This window comes from Phyllobates terribilis, unplaced genomic scaffold, assembly GCF_046119375.1.
Source record: "Phyllobates terribilis strain yellow unplaced genomic scaffold, ASM4611937v1 Scaffold_17__1_contigs__length_24005725, whole genome shotgun sequence".
NCBI classification, from domain to species: domain Eukaryota; kingdom Metazoa; phylum Chordata; class Amphibia; order Anura; family Dendrobatidae; genus Phyllobates; species Phyllobates terribilis.
In genome coordinates, this window is record NW_027362777.1 from 11,412,014 (window position 1) to 11,430,859 (window position 18,846).

The 18,846-nt window shown below is 46.5% G+C and overlaps 2 protein-coding genes across 2 annotated transcripts in view; both read left to right on the forward strand.

Moving 5' to 3' along the window:
- Positions 1–18,846, forward strand: part of LOC141176190 (oocyte zinc finger protein XlCOF29-like) — a 434,978-nt gene that overhangs the window by 189,037 nt on the left and 227,095 nt on the right. The gene's annotated exons all lie outside the window — the stretch shown is intronic.
- LOC141176085 (uncharacterized) lies at positions 1,223–12,265 on the forward strand. The gene is made up of 6 exons (XM_073660075.1): positions 1,223–1,395; positions 1,520–1,699; positions 1,783–1,906; positions 1,990–2,087; positions 2,287–2,377; positions 10,608–12,265. Exons 1-6 carry the CDS (start codon positions 1,336–1,338, stop codon positions 12,131–12,133), a joined length of 2,079 nt encoding a protein of 692 aa, XP_073516176.1. The 5' UTR covers positions 1,223–1,335; the 3' UTR covers positions 12,134–12,265.

Sequence of the window (18,846 nt, forward strand, 5' to 3'; positions counted from 1 at the left end):
CATGAAGAGAGATGAGGGGTGCAATGCAGATCAGGAAGAGGGATAAGTGGTACCATGCATACCAGGATGAGGGGTGCCTAGCATACCAGGATGGGGATCAAGGGGTGCCGTGCATACCAGGATGAGGGGGGGCATGAATACAAGGATGAGGGGTGCCATGCATGCCAGGATGGGGATCAAGGGGTGCCATGCACACCAGGATGGGGGATTGGGGTGCCATGCATATGAGGATGAGGGGTGCCATGCATATCAGGATGGGGATTAGGGGTTCCATTCATATCTGGATGGGAATGAGGGGTGCCATGCAGATGGGGATGGGGGCCACATATAACAGGAAGGAGGGGGCCATATATACCAGGATGGGGGATATTAACAGAATTGGGGGACATTGCCCCTATAACAGTGTCAGCAGACCCCCTTTCCTTAACAGTGCATCATGACCACATGTTTTGCTTAATTTTTTTTTCTATATTCCTCCTCTAAAACCTAGGTGCGCCTTATTGTCCGAAAAATACAGTATTTTTTAAAAATCAAATGTTTTAACGTGTTAAAAAATAAAATGTGTCTTTTGCTTTTTTCATGTTTTTTTCTTTTTACACAGAATTGTTGGTGCCAATTTTCTTTTGAAACATTTTATTATCTGCTTTTTTCTGGTGTTTTTCTTGTAATATAGGAAAGCCTAAGGCCAGAAATAAACCCCATAAACACTGTACATGGAGACTTTGATATCAAATAATTTCTCTCTGTGGTGTTTGTACAAACAAAAAAGATTTAGAAATGCCTCAAACTTCTGTGTGTGAATCAGACATGAGATCTAATGTGATAGAAGATTACAGTTCGGGGAAGACGGGAAACATTCATATAGATGGGTGGTGATGTAGTCAGTGACGGACTCTGGCCAAATATGTTTGTAGAGCCGTAGTAGAAGATGATGTCATCCTCTTTATGAAGTAGTTATTTTTCATGTCACGTGTAATGAATATCTCCTGCAGTATAGATAATGCCGATTCCAGTGTCTGTAAATGAGACGAAAATTAGCGTTATGGAAGATGAGTCTATGAGAAACGTATTCAGCTGCCGAGACGAGGAAGAACCTACTTGTTGTGTGTAGCCTAAAATATATAGGTTTTATTAGTAGATGTAAAGAAGAAAACTACTGTAAAATAATAAATCCCCTCATATGTTTCCCCTTATTATCTGCAGTAATTGTATGATGTTACATCGACTCCCCTTCTTCTCATTCAGGTCCCTACAATATCGGATCCTCTCAGTGAAGATTTTCTATAGAAGAGAATCTTCCTGATTGTCCATGTCCATCTTTGATGGGTAAGAGACATGATGGCAGAGAAAATATTACACCTCACCCTAGAGATCCTTTTCCGTCTTACTGGAGAGGTGAGAGATTCTGATGATGTCACATCATTCTTATCTATGGGAATAACAGATGGACAGAACTGGAGAGGTGAGGACTCTGGAAATGTCTGGAGGGAGATATATTAATGTGTCGTTCCATAATCAGGATTACACAGTAGTGAAGAAGACCTCTAGTGAGCGCTGTCAGGCCCCTGTGTCTGAGGGATGGGGAAGACCCCTGAGCCCAATCACAGGGCCTCCACCTCACCCCCTGATACATGACTACATCAATGACCAGAAGATCCTAGAACTCACCTACAAGATGATTGAGCTGCTGACTGGAGAGGTGACACTGCTGGGAATGCTGGGACATTATACATTAATGCTATGATGGGATAGGGGGGATGACAGTATCATTGTATGTGTCAGGTTCCTATAAGGTGTCAGGATGTCGCTGTCTATTTGTCCATGAAGGAGTGGGAGTATTTAGAAGGTCACAAAGATCTGTACAAGGACGTCATGATGGAGGTTCCCCAGCCCCTCACATCACCAGGTAATAGACAGGACTAAATACACACGGCCTATAATTATCTGTATGTAAAGAATGAATTCAGTCCCTGTATGTGTTTCCTGCAGATCTATCCGGTAAGAGGACAACACCAGAGAGATGTCCCCGTCCTCTTCCTCCACAGGACTGTAAACAAGAAGATCCCAATGTTCCTCAGGATCATCAGGTAGATGGAGAGAAGGTGTCATGAGATCTCCCCTATGATGTGTAGACGACTGTGAAGGTCTTGTGTTCAGTCTTGTTTTATCCACCAGTATTATATGTTTTATACTTGTGTAATGAGAATGGTGGAGATGGCAGGATTAGAGCTGATCATAGATGTGACTTCTCCATCTGTCTGTGACTTTTACAATATTTGTTTTCAGAGTGAAGATCTGACCCATATTAATACTACAGAGACATATGTGAGGGATGATGAGCGGTGTACAGAGGAGACTCCTACATATGACTATCCAGGTGAGTAGTAACCACTAAATGCAGAGTAGTCACAGATTCTTCTCAGTCACTGGCTGTGGCTGCTTTATCGGTGGTGTAGTCCAGCCGTATAACAATTATGTGATGACTATTTTGCCACAAGACCACAAAATTGACCTACACCGAAAACTGTTGCAATGGCTTTGAGCATTGAAAGCCCTTTTCTATAGAACTTACAACCTGGGAGATCCACCTACCCCCTGGGATTAGAAGACACTGACCGGTACGTTCCCAGATCTGTAAACTACAAAGCTAAATGACAGCGTTTGTAGAATGTGCTGACAAGTTAGAAAATCAGTTGAAGAAAAATAATGTGATGGGCCAGTAAGAGAAATCGGAGGGTAATGATGCTGTTGGCTTCCTAGAACCCTGATATCTTATTGGCTGATCTACCTTCTCTCCCTTCTGTGCTGCTGAATGTGCTCATATGGTCCCATATGAGCCACTCTCTTGTTGCCTTGGTTGTACGTTTTGGGTCATTGCCTTGCTGGAAGACTCAGCCACGACCCATCTTCATTGCTCTTACTGAGGGAAGGAGGTTTTTGGTCAAAATCTCGCAATACATGACCATATCCATCTTCCCTTCAGCACGGTGCAGTCGTCATGTCCCCTTTGCAGAAAAGCACCCACGAAGTATAAGGTTTCCCCCAGCATGCTTCACAGTTGGGACGATGTTCTTAGAGTTGTACTCATCCTTCTTCCTCCAAACACGGCGAGTTGAGTTAATTTGTAAGAGCTCAATTTTTGTCTCATCTGACCACAGCACCTTCTCCCAATAACCCACAGAATCATCCAGGTGTTGATTGGCAAACTTCAGATGGGCCTGCACATGTGCCTTCTTGAGCAGGGGGACCTTGCGGGCGCGGCAGGATTTTAAACCTTTAAGGCATAATGTGTTACCAATGGTTTTCTTGGTGACTGTGGTCCCAGCTGACTTGAGATCATTAACAAGTTCCCCCTGTGTAGTTTTAGGCTGATCTCTCACCTTCCTCATGATCAAAGGTACCCCACGAGGCGAGACTTTGCATGGTGCCCCAGATCGATGTTGATTGACAGTCATTTTGTATTTCTTCCATTTTCTTACTATTGCACCAACAGTTGTCTCCTTCTCGCCCAGTGTCTTACTTATGGTTTTGTAGCCCTTTCCAGCTTTGTGCAGGTCTTTGATCTAGTCCCTGACATCCTTAGAAAGCTCTTTGGTCTTGCCCATGTTGTAGAGGTTAGAGTCTGACTGATTAATTGAGTCTGTAGACAGGAGTCTTTTTAAACAGGTGACTATGTAAGGCTGCTGTCTTTAATGCAGATAACGAGTTGATTAGGAGCATCTAACTGGTCTGTAGGAGCCAGAACTCATAATGGTTTGTAGGGGATCAAATACTTATTTCTCACTGCAAAATGCCAAAAAAAAAATATCTAATTTATACAATGTGATTTTCTTGTTTTTGTTTTTTTTTTTTTTGGGGGGGGGGGGGGATATTCTATCTCTCAATGTTAAAATTAACCTACCCTTAAAATTATAGACTGTTCATGTCTTTGTCAGTGGGCACACTTACAAAAACAGCAAGGGATCAAATACTTATTTTCCCCACTGTATGTCTAAGCTGTGCGTGGTTGATGGCTGTAATATACATTTATTCACGCCTGCAGGAGATGTGGTGGCTCCAGCCCTGGTTTAATGGATTCACTCCACATCATAAATTCCATTATGTTTTCAATCCTAAAGAATTCAGATTACTGCACAATCTCTCCTGAAATGGGGGCGCTAATACTTTCTCTACTCTCCTGGTCAGGACTCATAGTAGCTCCAATGATCCACCATAAACGAGTGCAACTCTGATTTAGTATTGGAGCTCTTCCCTCATACATATGTTGATATTTGGGGATGTAACTGTAGCACCCTGAGGATTCAGCTGCTACAGGGGTATTGCACCTCAACCCAGAGGTGTGATATTCCACTCCCGGGTAAGGATGGAGTGTGGAACTGAGCTCAGATAGACTGCATGCACTACATACATCCCATTTCAGAGGAGCAGGCCGACGGTACTCCCACTTAGAAATGTGCAGGTACAACTGAGCCTGTTCCTGGCTGGAGTGGGAGGGGGGTGGTACATCCCATGTAGTGTAGGGGCAGATAGGGGGAGCAGTCTGGGTAGTGTTAGGAGCTCATTGGGTGCTGGTCACCTGAGCTCACACATAGAGGGTGTATATAAGGTGGGCACCAACTGAGATCAGGGTCAGTCTGTCAGAATCAGGAAGAGGAGCAGAGCGGAGCCCTAGAGAGAGAGAGAGAGGAGGAAGAAAGAGAAAGACCCAGAGGGGGAAGACTGAAGGGACCCAAGAACCCAAATTAGAACACCGGGTGAGGAGTCAGCATCAGGGTACCGGAACCCAAGCTGGTGGGGGTAAAGACATTCCCCAGCCAGAGACCGGAGACCGTGGGCAGTGTCTGTCACGGTCACCCACTACATTCACCCCGAAGGCACACCACATGAAGGGTCAGGGAACCCAGGGCCAAGGGTGTCCCAAAAGAAGGCCCGAGGGAGCTGGACCTAGGTGAATCCCTGGTGGGGACGGCTGAAGAAAGGACAGAGGGAGAGCTCAGGGCCACGCTCCGGACTTGTTTGAGGGTTGGCTGGATCCAGGACCTGGTGGACGCAGCACGGCTCGGGTGGTCACTAGCAGCTGGAGTGACCAGTACAACATCTGCAGTAAGTAAACACCCTTAACTGCACAACCCGAGTCTGTCTTCATTGCCGGCTGCACCGCACCACCACAACCCCCATCCTCTGCACCTGACCCCCTGAGGCTATACCCCTCCCGTTGGGGGTTATCCCACCAAGCTGCGCACCCACCATCAGCCTCAGCGGACCCTGCTGCAGCGGCGGCCACAGTGACCGCATCCCAACGGGTGGCGTAGTCGACACAAAAGAACTTTAGTAACATCTGTAAAGCTGCCACATAACACTGAGCTTGACGCCCTGGGCACGGGGCCGGGTCACAGCCGCTCGGAGACTACAACCCCCCCCCATCTGATCCGGTGCCGGGTATTCCCCTCAAAAAGGAATATGTCCCAGGGGGCGCGTCAACTTTGGCGTAGTCGGCAGGATTACGTGCCCGCAACACCCGGGTACTGCGTGCCTGAAGAAAAGTGCAAGTTTACCTCAGAAAGAAGTCTCCCGCCGGTTCCGGAGGGTCCACGCCATCGGACTCCATCACCAGTCGTTTCCCGCCGATTGTCCGCCATTTCCAGCTTGTTCCCGCCATCTGCCGAGTTTCCCGCCACTGGGCGACGCTTCCCGCCAAAACCGCAGATTTCCCGCCTTGAAAGAGCAGCGGACGCCATTATGGGCGTGCCAAAGGAGGGCAAGAGGCCACCTCCCATCGTGGGCCAGGACAGAAAATGGCGCCAAAAGTGGAAACCGCCCCCACCAACAGAGACTGTGATGCTGGAGGTGTCTGTCAGCGTGAAAGAACTCCCCCTGGAGCTGACAGTCACCGAGTTGCCCCGGGACCGCCCTCGAAGTGGGAGGAGACGAAAGAGAAGAGAAAAGATGGGTGTCGCTTGGAGCAGTCTGGAGCGAGCGCACCCGGAGGCAAGAGGTCTAACGAGGAGTAGCGGAGGAGCTCACCCGGAGATGGAGAGAAAGCAGAACAGCACCGGCCCGCTGGCCAGGAGTCTGCTAGAGACCGAGGAAGGAGGGCAGAGCAGCACCGGCCCGCTGGCCAGGAGCCTGCCGGAAGCAGAGCAGAGCAGCACCGACCCGATGGTCAGGAGCCTGCTAGAGTCCACAACCCCGCTAGGTCTAGCGGAGATCTTAGCGCAGCTCCCCCGAGACCGGGAGTGTGCACAGACTGCCCTGGAGGGCCTCGCAAGGAGGATGGCCCGGGTACAGCGTGAGATACTGGCGGAGTGGAGCCGGGAGATGACCCAGCAAGCTGAGACCAGTCAACGGAGCACGCTACCCTGGAAGAGGAAGCAGACCGCCTCTGAGGATGGCGCGGGAGGACCCAAGGCCGGAGACGGCGCCGAGGAGGGAGCCGAACGCATGGAGGCAGGTAAAGGGGATGCCTATACCCCAAGCCGTGACACCGCTTACCTGCCCCAGCTCCCCGTCGCAGAGCCCGAAAGTCCCCCTGCTGTGCCCGTAGCCGCCATGTCACCGCTATGGACTAGGCCCCGACCGGAAGCCGCCGCAGCGACCCCTGTGACGTCACGCGCCTCGACCCGGAGCGTGACAAAGCAGGAAATACCACCAGCCTGGTCGCAAGGCCTAGTACCCCCGGGCGCCGCACCACCAACAGCGCCCCCTACCTCCGCGGAGCCTCCGGCCTGGCCGCAAGGCCAGGTAGCCCAGGGCGCCGCCGTCCTAACGGTGCCCTTCACCTTCCAGGTGCCCCAGACCTGGCCGCAAGGCCTGGGCAACCCGGGCGCCACCACCACCGCGCCCGCGCCCGCAATACCAAGGGTGCCACACCTGGGGGAGGACCTCTTCAGCCAGCTCACATGGCCGGACGGGCGACCCTTCATCTGGCCCGAAGGATACCATGAGCTGGAGCGGCAACAAAGACTAGGGCCCTTGTGTGAGCCCCTGATCCCGGCTCCGAAGCCCGTGACTCGGGTCTCGCCTCCTTTAGAAGAAGCCCAATTCGTGTGGGACCCCATGGGAGAAGATTTGATGGGGTTCACCGGAGAAACTCGGGCAGTCGCCGCTGAGCGTACTGAGTGTTGTCGTCAGCAGCTAGCAGAGTTTAAGAGAGAACGGGAGGAGAGGCGGGTCAGAGAACAACAGGCCCAAATCCGGAGCGCGGAGCAGAAGAGCCGGACTAGGAGGAACCCCCGTGCAGCGCATTGTCCCCGCACCATCGGGACAGTGATAAAGTTCAACCCGCAGCATGGGTGGGGCTTTATTCGGGACCGTAACAACCGCGGTGACGTTTTTGTGACTCGCAGAGACGTCGAGTCCCACCTGCCGGAAGGTCACAAAGGCCGCGACCTCTACGTCGGAGACGAGGTCACATTCACCCGGCACAAGTGTGCCAAAGGACCTTACGCCCTCCACGTGCACCGCTTGACGGAGGAGGAGTTGCGGTACGGAGAGGAGGAGCCAGAGGACCCGGACGGGTCTGAAGAAACACCGTATCAAGAAAAAGCAGGAGGGAGCCGTCGTTGAGGACGGGAGTAGAGACTGTATATAGTTGCCTGTCGGGGCACAGTGAACCGTTGCTGCTAAAATAGTCCCCGTTGGGACCAGTGAACTGTTTACCCGTTAACCCCTTCATCCTACAGGCTGAGGACTGTGAGCAGCCATTCCCTTCCCTCTACCTGGCCGAGGACTGAGAGCGGCCAACTTCCCCTGTATATAGTTGCGCGTCCTAAAGCGCCCCCTACCGGTTTTATAAGAAAACCAGATTTTTCTAAGAGACTGTCGCACTTTTCCCGGACACACGTTGCACAGTGTCCGGAGGAAGAACCAGAGACAAGAGAAGTCTACGAGAATGTTTATATAAAAAAGTTTTATATATATATAATGTTTTATATGTTTTATTATGTTTATATGAAAAATTTTGTATGTTTTGGTGTTTTATGTCTTTACAGCCCGAGGACGTGCTGTGATTTACCAGGGGGGAATGTAGCACCCTGAGGATTCAGCTGCTACAGGGGTATTGCACCTCAACCCAGAGGTGTGATATTCCACTCCCGGGTAAGGATGGAGTGTGGAACTGAGCTCAGATAGACTGCATGCACTACATACATCCCATTTCAGAGGAGCAGGCCGACGGTACTCCCACTTAGAAATGTGCAGGTACAACTGAGCCTGTTCCTGGCTGGAGTGGGAGGGGGGTGGTACATCCCATGTAGTGTAGGGGCAGATAGGGGGAGCAGTCTGGGTAGTGTTAGGAGCTCATTGGGTGCTGGTCACCTGAGCTCACACATAGAGGGTGTATATAAGGTGGGCACCAACTGAGATCAGGGTCAGTCTGTCAGAATCAGGAAGAGGAGCAGAGCGGAGCCCTAGAGAGAGAGAGAGAGGAGGAAGAAAGAGAAAGACCCAGAGGGGGAAGACTGAAGGGACCCAAGAACCCAAATTAGAACACCGGGTGAGGAGTCAGCATCAGGGTACCGGAACCCAAGCTGGTGGGGGTAAAGACATTCCCCAGCCAGAGACCGGAGACCGTGGGCAGTGTCTGTCACGGTCACCCACTACATTCACCCCGAAGGCACACCACATGAAGGGTCAGGGAACCCAGGGCCAAGGGTGTCCCAAAAGAAGGCCCGAGGGAGCTGGACCTAGGTGAATCCCTGGTGGGGACGGCTGAAGAAAGGACAGAGGGAGAGCTCAGGGCCACGCTCCGGACTTGTTTGGGGGTTGGCTGGATCCAGGACCTGGTGGACGCAGCACGGCTCGGGTGGTCACTAGCAGCTGGAGTGACCAGTACAACATCTGCAGTAAGTAAACACCCTTAACTGCACAACCCGAGTCTGTCTTCATTGCCGGCTGCACCGCACCACCACAACCCCCATCCTCTGCACCTGACCCCCTGAGGCTATACCCCTCCCGTTGGGGGTTATCCCACCAAGCTGCGCACCCACCATCAGCCTCAGCGGACCCTGCTGCAGCGGCGGCCACAGTGACCGCATCCCAACGGGTGGCGTAGTCGACACAAAAGAACTTTAGTAACATCTGTAAAGCTGCCACATAACACTGAGCTTGACGCCCTGGGCACGGGGCCGGGTCACAGCCGCTCGGAGACTACAACCCCCCCCATCTGATCCGGTGCCGGGTATTCCCCTCAAAAAGGAATATGTCCCAGGGGGCGCGTCATAACGTGTTTTCTTTATTCTATTTGTATGATTTGTGGTGGGATTGGCCTGCCTCACTTATGTGAGTCTGCAATTCCCTGGTAGTCTTTAAAAATAAGGTCTCCATTGCCTTTCCAAAATGTCAGAATCTAAATTTACAGGCTGTTCTGTGGTGTAAGATGGGAAGAAGAATAATCAGGTAGCCGGGTCAGAACCAGAAGAGCAGAGAAAATACAAAATCAGAAGACACAAGAGTAGTCAGTAAACGGGCCGGGATCACAACAGGAAACAAATACACAAGCCGGGAGCTGATCACAGAGGACTGAACCAGAGGAGAACAAGGCTGGATCTGGCAGCTTCCGGCGATATGCTTCCAGCTTTAGTAGGGTGCGGTGCTTTCCAGTTGGCTGAAGCAGGGAGCAGATTACTCCAGCTGGACAGCACACACCCATACTGCCAGACTGGATGGTACTACTGGTCCCAGGCACCCTAATCTTCCTGGTTGGTCAGAGCCTGCGCCACCTACAACTTCTGGTTCTGACGTCTCCTCCATCACCAGCGCCGCCTGCAGGATGAATAAGGCGGCTCCTGGTGACAGAAGCAGATGTCCCAAGAGCAAATCCAGATGAGATGGGACAAACCATTTGCAGAAGCCCTAATATGACAAAATGGCAGAAAACCAGAGCAGTAGAAATCCCCATAAAGTGACTCATTTTGGAAATTATAACCCTCAGTGAAATAATCTATAGGAGTAGTGAGTATTTTGACTCCACAGTCGCTTTCCGGAAATTAGCATGAAGTGGATGATGGAGAGTGAAAATTACAAATATACTACTTTAATACCCATCACATTATGCCCAGATTGTGCTCCAGGAGACACACACCGTAAATTAAGTGGGTTCTTCTCCCTATAGTAATGTCATATACATGGAGGCTAAATGTGGTTTGGGCGCACTGCAAGGCTCAGAAGTGAGGGGGAGATTTGACTTTGGGAGAGTGGATATTGCTGGATTGGTTTATGGAAGCCATGTTGCTTTTCAAGAGCCTTTGAGCCACTAATAATGTGGAAACCTCTGTTTTTCCATTGACAGATGATGGACCTGAGTGGGGACTTGTTTTTTTGTGAGATGAGTAGAAGTTTTTATTGATATTATTTTCACCTACATAACATTGTTTGGTGGCTTTTTATTCCATATTTGGGAGACAGAATGAACAAACAGTTTTACACATCATACTCCACTGGTTCATCCTATGAGGTTTTCTATTAGACTGTGAACTGTCATTGTCTTGGTGAATAATTCAATATTTTACATAACTTGCCATTTCACAGACGTTAAGTAGAAATTTTCAAAAATATAATATTCAAGGATATTTTTATTCATAAATAATAATTGGTTTTATTCTTGGCAGATGACTGTACCAGGAGATCAGAGGGACAGCCGACATCTTCAATTTTTACATCAAATGATCTTGAGATCCCACAGGATACAAATGAAATGAATGCCATTACTCCAGATATACCATCATCCCTTCACAGCAAAGATCTGTCATCTGATCCTTTGAAACAGGTCCTGTCTTCTGATTCATTACCAACTACTAAGGAAAATCAAAGTCACAAAATAAGCATTAAAAAACAAATTGCTCCTAAAGCAAAGAAGCCATTTTCACTTTCAGAATATGGAAATAGTTTTCCCTTCGAAAAGTCTTTTCTTAAATATCAAAACCTTTACCCAGCAGAGAATAGATTTTCTTGTTCCAAATGTGGGGAATGTTTTAACCAGAAAACAGATCTTGTTAGCCACCAGAGAATTCACACAGGGAAGAAGCCATTTTCATGTTCAGAATGTGGGAAATGTTTTGTGAAGAAATCATCTCTTCTTAGTCACCAAAGAACTCACACAGGGGAGAAGCCTTTTTCGTGTTCAGAATGTGGGAAATGTTTTAACCGGAAAGCACATCTTGTTATCCACCAAAGAAATCACACAGGGGATAAGTCATTTTCATGTTCAGAATGTGGGAAATGTTTTAGCCATAAATCAGCTCTTGTTAGTCACCAAAGAACTCACACAGGGGAGAAGCCTTTTTTATGTTCAGAATGTGGGAAATGTTTTAACCGGAAGGCACATCTTGTTAGCCACCAGAGAACTCACACAGGGGAGAGGCCTTTTTCATGTTCAGAATGTGGGAAATGTTTTGTAGATAAATCAAATTTAGTTGGGCACCAGAGAATTCACAAAGGGGAGAGGCCTTTTTCCTGTTCAGAATGTGGAAAATGTTTTACCCTGAAATTAACTCTCAATAAACATCAAAGAACTCACACAGGGGAAAAGCCTTTTTCATGTTCAGAATGCGGGAAATGTTTTGTGAAGAAATCATCTCTTTTTAGTCACCAAAGAACTCACACAGGGGAGAAGCCTTTTTCATGTTCAGAATGTGGGAAATGTTTTAACCGGAAAGCACAGCTTGTTATCCACCAAAGAAATCACACAGGGTATAAGTCATTTTCATGTGCAGAATGTGGGAAATTTTTTAACCAGAAATCAGATTTTGTTATGCATCAGAGAACTCACACAGGGGAGAAGCCATTTTCATGTTCAGAATGTGGAAAATGTTTTACCCGGAAAACAAATCTAGTTAGCCACCAGAGAACTCACACAGGGGAGAAGCCTTTTTTCTGCTCAGAATGCGGAAAATATTTTAACCACAAATCAAGCTTTAATAAGCACCAAAGAACCCACACAGGGGAGAAGCCTTTTTCCTGTTCAGTATGTGGAAAATGTTTTACCCTGAAATTAACTCTCAATAAACATCAAAGAACTCACACAGGGGAGAAGCCTTTTTCATGTTCAGAATGTGGGAAATGTTTTGTAGATAAATCAAATTTAGTTAGGCACCAGAGAACTCACACAGGGGAGAAGCCTTTTTCCTGTTCATAATGAGGTATGTTGTGTGAAGGAATAATCTCTTAGTCACCAGAGCAGTCACACAGGGGAGAAGCCTTTTTTATGTTCTTAATGTGGGAAATGTTTTACTTGGAAATCAACTCTTAATAAACATCAGAGAACCCATACACTGGAGAAGCCTTTTTCATATTCGGAATTTTGGAAATGTTTTAACTGAAAATTGCACCATGTTTGGCCTCATTGAAATGAAAACACTCATACTTAGATCCCGTGCCAGCGCCGTTCCAGCGATGTCGGGACTCACGTTCCCGGAGCTCACATGAGGTTGTTACATCACTTGAGCCCTGTGCAAAATCAGTGCCGGTTTCACTGTCCCCGCCTTCGGACGTATTGAACATCAACAGGAAGCCTTTGGTTGTGGCTTCTCTCTGGCTCCTTTGTGATGTTCGATTTGTCTGGAGGTGGGGACTGTGACAACAGCGTTGATTGGGGTATGTTATTGACAAATTGTACAAAAACATATACCAGACAGTCATATAATTAAATGAGAAAGGGAATTACTTCAGAACTTACCATAATTTGTGGACTATAAGACACACTATTAGCAAGAAAAACATCTTGCTAACAAATGAGTGCGTCTTATAGACTGGAGGCAGCTTCCAGTGACAGAGGAAAAAATCAGGCAGTGTCCTTCCTGATCACTGAGAGAACTGCTCTCTCTCTCCTCCAGCACCACACTTCTCTAACCGATTGGTGTAGAGCAGGAGAGGAAGGTACCGGGACCTGCACATCCTGAGTGAGTAGCTTAAGGACCTTCCACCTGACTAGCTCAAGGATCTTTCAGATGTAACACTGTTTTTTACATATTTTCAAAAGTTGTCAGGTTCATTTATGAAATGAGCCATTTCTTAATGATTTTGACCTCGTGAATTCAAATCTGACAATGAATTTTTTTAGTTGTCTCTTGTTTCTATGATATCCGAGAGTTTTCCTTGTACTGCTACATATAATTAATGCATAAAAGTTTCAGGACTTTGAAACATAATTACTTTTGCAAATATAAAGATGCAGAATATTTTGTTATGCCATTTTTCTGATATTTATTTAGAGGAAACTTGGCAACAATTCAAGTAACTAAAATCTGTGTAAACACTATTGTAAATTATAAACAGTTACAGAAATTGCATTACAAAATTTGCTCCTCATTCAGTGACAACTCTTTTGTTTGTCTCTTGTACTTCTGCATCCGATCAACTCTTACAATTGTCCAACTCTAATCTGCAAGCATTGATGGATTCCATTTTCCTTGATATCTTTTCTCTATAGCTGCAATATCTGGGTGAAATCTCTAACCATTCTCGTCCCTCACTGCTCCACAGTTTGATGGAAAAAAGTCTAGAAGCGAATGTAAGAAATTAATCTTTAAAGGACATGTTACAACCCAGATCCTTATAGGTTTTGAGGAGACTTTCCACCAACGCTTCATAGTTATCTGCTTTTGAGTTTCCCAAAAAATTAGTTACCACTAATGCAAATGCTACCCATGCAGCCTTTTCCTTTCTCCGCAACAGAGAAACTCATTATCTTGGAGAAGCATATGAATCAATTAAGACTCTTTCCTTTATCCTTTCTTCGCTCAACTTTGGAAATTTATCAATGAGATACTTGAAAGCTCTTTAGGGAGGAGTAAGCACTGAAATACTCGGATGCTTGTTACTCACTGAGCAATTCCTAATTCTTGGTTGCTCGTCTATGGGAAATTTTAGCCGAAAGAGTTACAATACAAACAATTGTTACCGTCCACCTTTCGTGTCTCCCCTATCTCCTCATAGATAGTAAGCTTGCGAGCAGGTCCATCACTCCTCTTGACATCTGTAGATTTATGTGATTGTTATTCTGTAATGTCTTTTATTGTCTGTACAATTTTCCTCTACAATTAAAAGTGCTGCGAAATACAGTACAGACCAAAAGTTTGGACATACCTTCTCATTTAAAGATTTTTCTGTATTTTCATGACTATGAAAATTGTACATTCACACTGAAGGCATCAAAACTGTGAATTAACACATGTGGAATTATATACTTAACAAAAAAGTGTGAAACAACTGAAAATATGTCTTATATTCTAGGTTCTTCAAAAGTAGCCACCTTTTGCTTTGATGACTGCTTTGCACACTCTTGGCATTCTATTGATGAGCTTCAAGAGGTAGTCACCGGAAATGGTTTTCACTTCACAGGTGTGCCCTGTCAGGTTTAATAAGTGGGATTTCTTGCCTTATAAATGGGGTTGGGACCATCAGTTGTGTTGTGCAGAAGTCTGGTGGATACACAGCTGAAAGTCCTTCTGAATAGACTGTTAGCTGCTTTTTTCTTGCCATAATACAAATTATAAGTAAAGAAAAACGAGTGGCCATCATTACTTTAAGAAATGAAGGTCAGTCAGTGCGAAAAATTGGGAAAACTTGGAAAGTGTCCCCAAGTGCAGTTGCAAAAACCATCAAGCGCTACAAAGAAACTGGCTCACATGAGGACCGCCCCAGGAAAGGAAGACCAAGAGTCACCTCTGCTTCTGAGGATAAGTTTATCCGAATCACCAGCCTCAGAAATCTCAGGTTAACAGCAGCTCAGATTAGAGACCAGGTCAATGCCACACAGAGTTCTAGCAGCAGACACATCTCTTCAACAACTGTTAAGAGGAGACTTTGTGCAGCAATCCTTCATGGTAAAAATAGCTGCTAGGAAACCACTGCTAAGAACAGGCAACAAGCAGAAGAGACTTGTTTGGGCTAAAGAACAGAAGGAATGGACATTAGACCAGTAGAAATCTGTGCTTTGGTCTGATAAGTCCAAATTTGAGATCTTTGGTTCCAACCACGGTGTCTTTTTGCGACGCAGAAAAGGTGAACGGATGGACTCTAGATGCCTGTTTCCCACCGTGAAGCATGGAGGAGGTGTGATGGTGTGGGGGTGCTTTGCTGGTGACACTGTTGGGGATTTAATTGAAGGTATACTGAACCAGCATGGCTACCACAGCATCTTGCAGCGGCATGCTATTCCATCCAGTTTGCGTTTAGTTGGACCATCATTTATTTTTCAACAGGGCAATGACCCCAAACACACCTCCAGGCTGTGTAAGGGATATTTGACCAAGAGGGAGAGTGATGGGGTGCTACGTCAGATGACCTGGCCTCCAGAGTCACCAGACCTGAACCCAATCGATATGGTTTGGGGTGAGCTGGACCGCAGAGTGAAGGCAAAAGGGCCAACAAGTGCTAAGCATCTCTGGGAACTTCTTCAAGATTGTTGGAAGACCATTTCCGGTGACTACCTCTTGAAGCTCATCAAGAGAATGCCAAGAGTGTGCAAAGCAGTCATCAAAGCAAAAGGTGGCTACTTTGAAGAACCTAGAATATAAGACATATTTTCAGTTGTTTCACACTTTTTTGTTAAGTATATAATTCCACATGTGTTAATTCATAGTTTTGATGCTTTCAGTGTGAATGTACAATTTTCACAGTCATGAAAATACAGAAAAATCTTTAAACTTTTGGTCTGTACTGTATGTTGGCGCTATAGAAATAAAATTATTATATTATAAAGGAGGGCCTCATACACATTCTGTTCAAATTGTGATGTCGCGGTACTCCTAGACTCATAAAGGCTATGCCCTAAGTGCAAATCCTGCCCAAAATTACAAGCAGGGTCATCCATACACCCTTGAAGGCACCAATTGTAGTGCCTCATTCAAATATTGTGAACAAAGTGTAGTGGCACTTCTACACTCATAAAGTGCAAAGAAAGGAAAAAACTATAAGCAGGGTTATTCATTGACTCTAGAAGGCAACAACTGGCAGGCCTCATTCAAATATTGAAGATTAAAAATGCTTTATGCGCTGCTGTCATCTGGTGGTGTGGAAAAGTCAGGGCTAATCCAGGCTTTGTTCATTTTTATCAGAGTGAGCCTGTCAGCCAGGTACTGCTTGATCATCTTTAAAAACCTTTCCCTCCTTGTCATAAATACCCGGTCATCAGGGCATGGACACTGGTAGGGTGTCATGAAATTGGCCCAGGCCTTTGACAGTGTACCCCTGCATCATCTGTACCTGGTGTGTGTGTGTGTGTGTGTGTGTGTGTGTGTGTGTGTGTGTGTGTGTCCCTTGCCTTTCCTCCTTGGTTGGGCAAGGAAGCTTGCCCCCTGCTACTAGCATTGTCTGATGGGAATTTTTTCAACATATTTTCCACAATGGCCTTCTGATAAAGCACCATTTTAGTAGGCCTCTCCACCTCAGGAAGGAGAAATGCAAGGTTCTCCTTGTACCATTTGTCTATCAGGGTGAACACCCAGTTCTCTCTTTTGGCCAAGATGAATGGATGAATGTAACACGAGGGTCACGGTAAAGGCCGAGGTACATAAAGTCTGCCATATGTGCCAAGCTCCCTACAATCAACATTCCCCTGTCTCCACCATGATGACTACTCTCCATTAAAGATGAGCGAATACTTCAATATTCGGTTCCGGTTACGATCACCGATTTTGCAATATTCACCGATTTATTCATCTAATATTCGCCGAACATAGCTGAACACCATTGGATTCAAGGGGAGGCAAAACCAAACGCATACACAACACTTTCAGACGGGCCCAAAAGCTGCCAAAACAGATCAAATTAGGCGCAGACACCAGGAAAGTGGCCTCAATTGACCCACAGTGCAAATTTTATAATGACACAGCAGCAATCAGTCATGGGCCATGCATGAGGTATCAGGGTCTGGGCCAGCATTTACAGCTTTGAATTGAACTTCAAATTCAGACAAGGTGGGTGAGGAATCGGTGTAGGCCTGCTGTGCTGAGAGCCCTGATAACACATGCAACAGCTCAACCTGCTTTTATGCTCAGCCACACTCAGATGGCAGAAATATGAATTTCATAGATTAGTATTGGTACAAAAATTTAAGGAAGGCAGTTGACTGAAAATAAGTGGAAGCCTGCCGGTCTGGAAGGCCTACTGCGAAAGGCAACACACATGAAGGAGACCCAAGCAGAAGTTTCCCCATTTCCAAAAATTAAAGGCTGACACCACCAAAGTGGCATCAATTTCACCAGAGTAAAAATGTTATAATTAGGACCGACACCTCTTACACTTCAGCCAACCCAGCAGATGGAGACCCAATCAGGAGTCTTCAAATTAAAAAAATTAGGGCCTGACACCACCAAAGTGGCATCAATTTCAGTAGAGTAGAACTAGTATAATGGGAACCTACAGCCAACCCAGCAGATGGAGACCCAATAAGGAGTGTTCACATTTCCCTAAATTAGGGGCTGACACCACCAAAGTGGCATCAATTGCAGAAGAGTAGAAATAGTATAACGAGGACCGACACCTCTTCCACTACAGCCAACACAGCAGATGGAGACCCAACCAGGAGTCTCCACATTTCCAAAAATAAAGGCCTGACACCACCAAAGTGGCATCAATTTCAGTAGAGTAGAACTAGTATAATGGGGACCTACAGCCAACCCAGCAGATGGAGACCCAATCAGGAGTGTTCACATTTCCCTAAATTAGAGGCTGACACCACCAAAGTGGCATCAATTTCACCAGAGTAGAAATGGTATAATTAGGATCGACACCTCTTTCACTGCAGCCAGCACAGCAGATGGAGACCCAATCAGGAGTGTTCACATTTCCCTAAATTAGAGGCTGACACCACCAAAGTGGCATCAATTTCACCAGGTTACAAATATAATGGGGAGCGACATCTCTCCCACTACAGCCAACCCAGCAGATGGAGACCCAACCAGGAGTGTTCACATTTCCCTAAATTCAGGCCTGACACCACCGAAGTGGCATCAATTTCAGTAGAGTAGAAATAGTATAATGGGGACCGACACCTCTTCCACTACAGCCAACCCAGCAGATGGAGACCCAATCAGGACTGTTCACATTTCCCTAAATTAGGGGCTGACACCACCAAAGTGGCATCAATTTCAGTAAAGTTGAAATAGTAAAATTGGGACCGACATCTCTTCCATTACAGCCAACCAGCAGATGGAGACACAATCAGGCGTCTTCAAATTTAAAAAAATGAGTGGCAGACGCCACCAAAGTGGCATCAATTTCACTAGAGTAGAAATAGTATAATGGGGACTGACACCTCTTCCACTACAGCCAACACAGCAGATTGGAGACCCAACCAGGAGCCTCCACATTTCCAAAAATTATGGGCTGACACCACCAAAGTTGCATCAATTTCACCAGAGTAGAAATAGTATAAATAGGACCGACAACTCTTTCACTACAGCCAACCCAGCAGATGGAGACCCAATCTGGAGTGTTTACATTTCCCTAAATTAGGGGCTGACACCACCAAAGTGGCATCAATTTCAGTAGAGTGGAAATAGTATAATGGGGACCGACACTTCTTCCACTACAGCCAACCCAGCAGATGGAGACCCAACCAGGAGTGTTCACATTTCCAAAAATTAGTGTTAACATCTGCAGCAGCAACAGCAGGCACAGAAGCCATGCTAAAGATATCACAGACTGCAATTACACGAGATCAATGCAGCACACTAAAAACTAGAACATCGCCTACTCTATACAGTCTGTGATTGGGGTGCAAAAGTCCTTGGAGATCCATGACTTGTTCATCTTGATGAAAGTTAGGCGGTCTACACTTTCATGGGACAGCTGGCTGCGCTTATCCGTCAGGACACCACCAGCAGCTCTGAAGACACGTTCTGA

Excerpts from the sequence above, each read along its gene's own strand:
- LOC141176085 (XM_073660075.1), top strand. The coding sequence starts at position 1,336 with ATGATGGCAGAGAAAATATTACACCTCACCCTAGAGATCCTTTTCCGT. Across the intron at positions 1,396-1,519 it reads TTTTCCGTCTTACTGGAGAG|GATTACACAGTAGTGAAGAA; the intron begins GTGAGAGATTCT and ends TTCCATAATCAG. Across the intron at positions 2,088-2,286 it reads ATGTTCCTCAGGATCATCAG|AGTGAAGATCTGACCCATAT; the intron begins GTAGATGGAGAG and ends ATTTGTTTTCAG.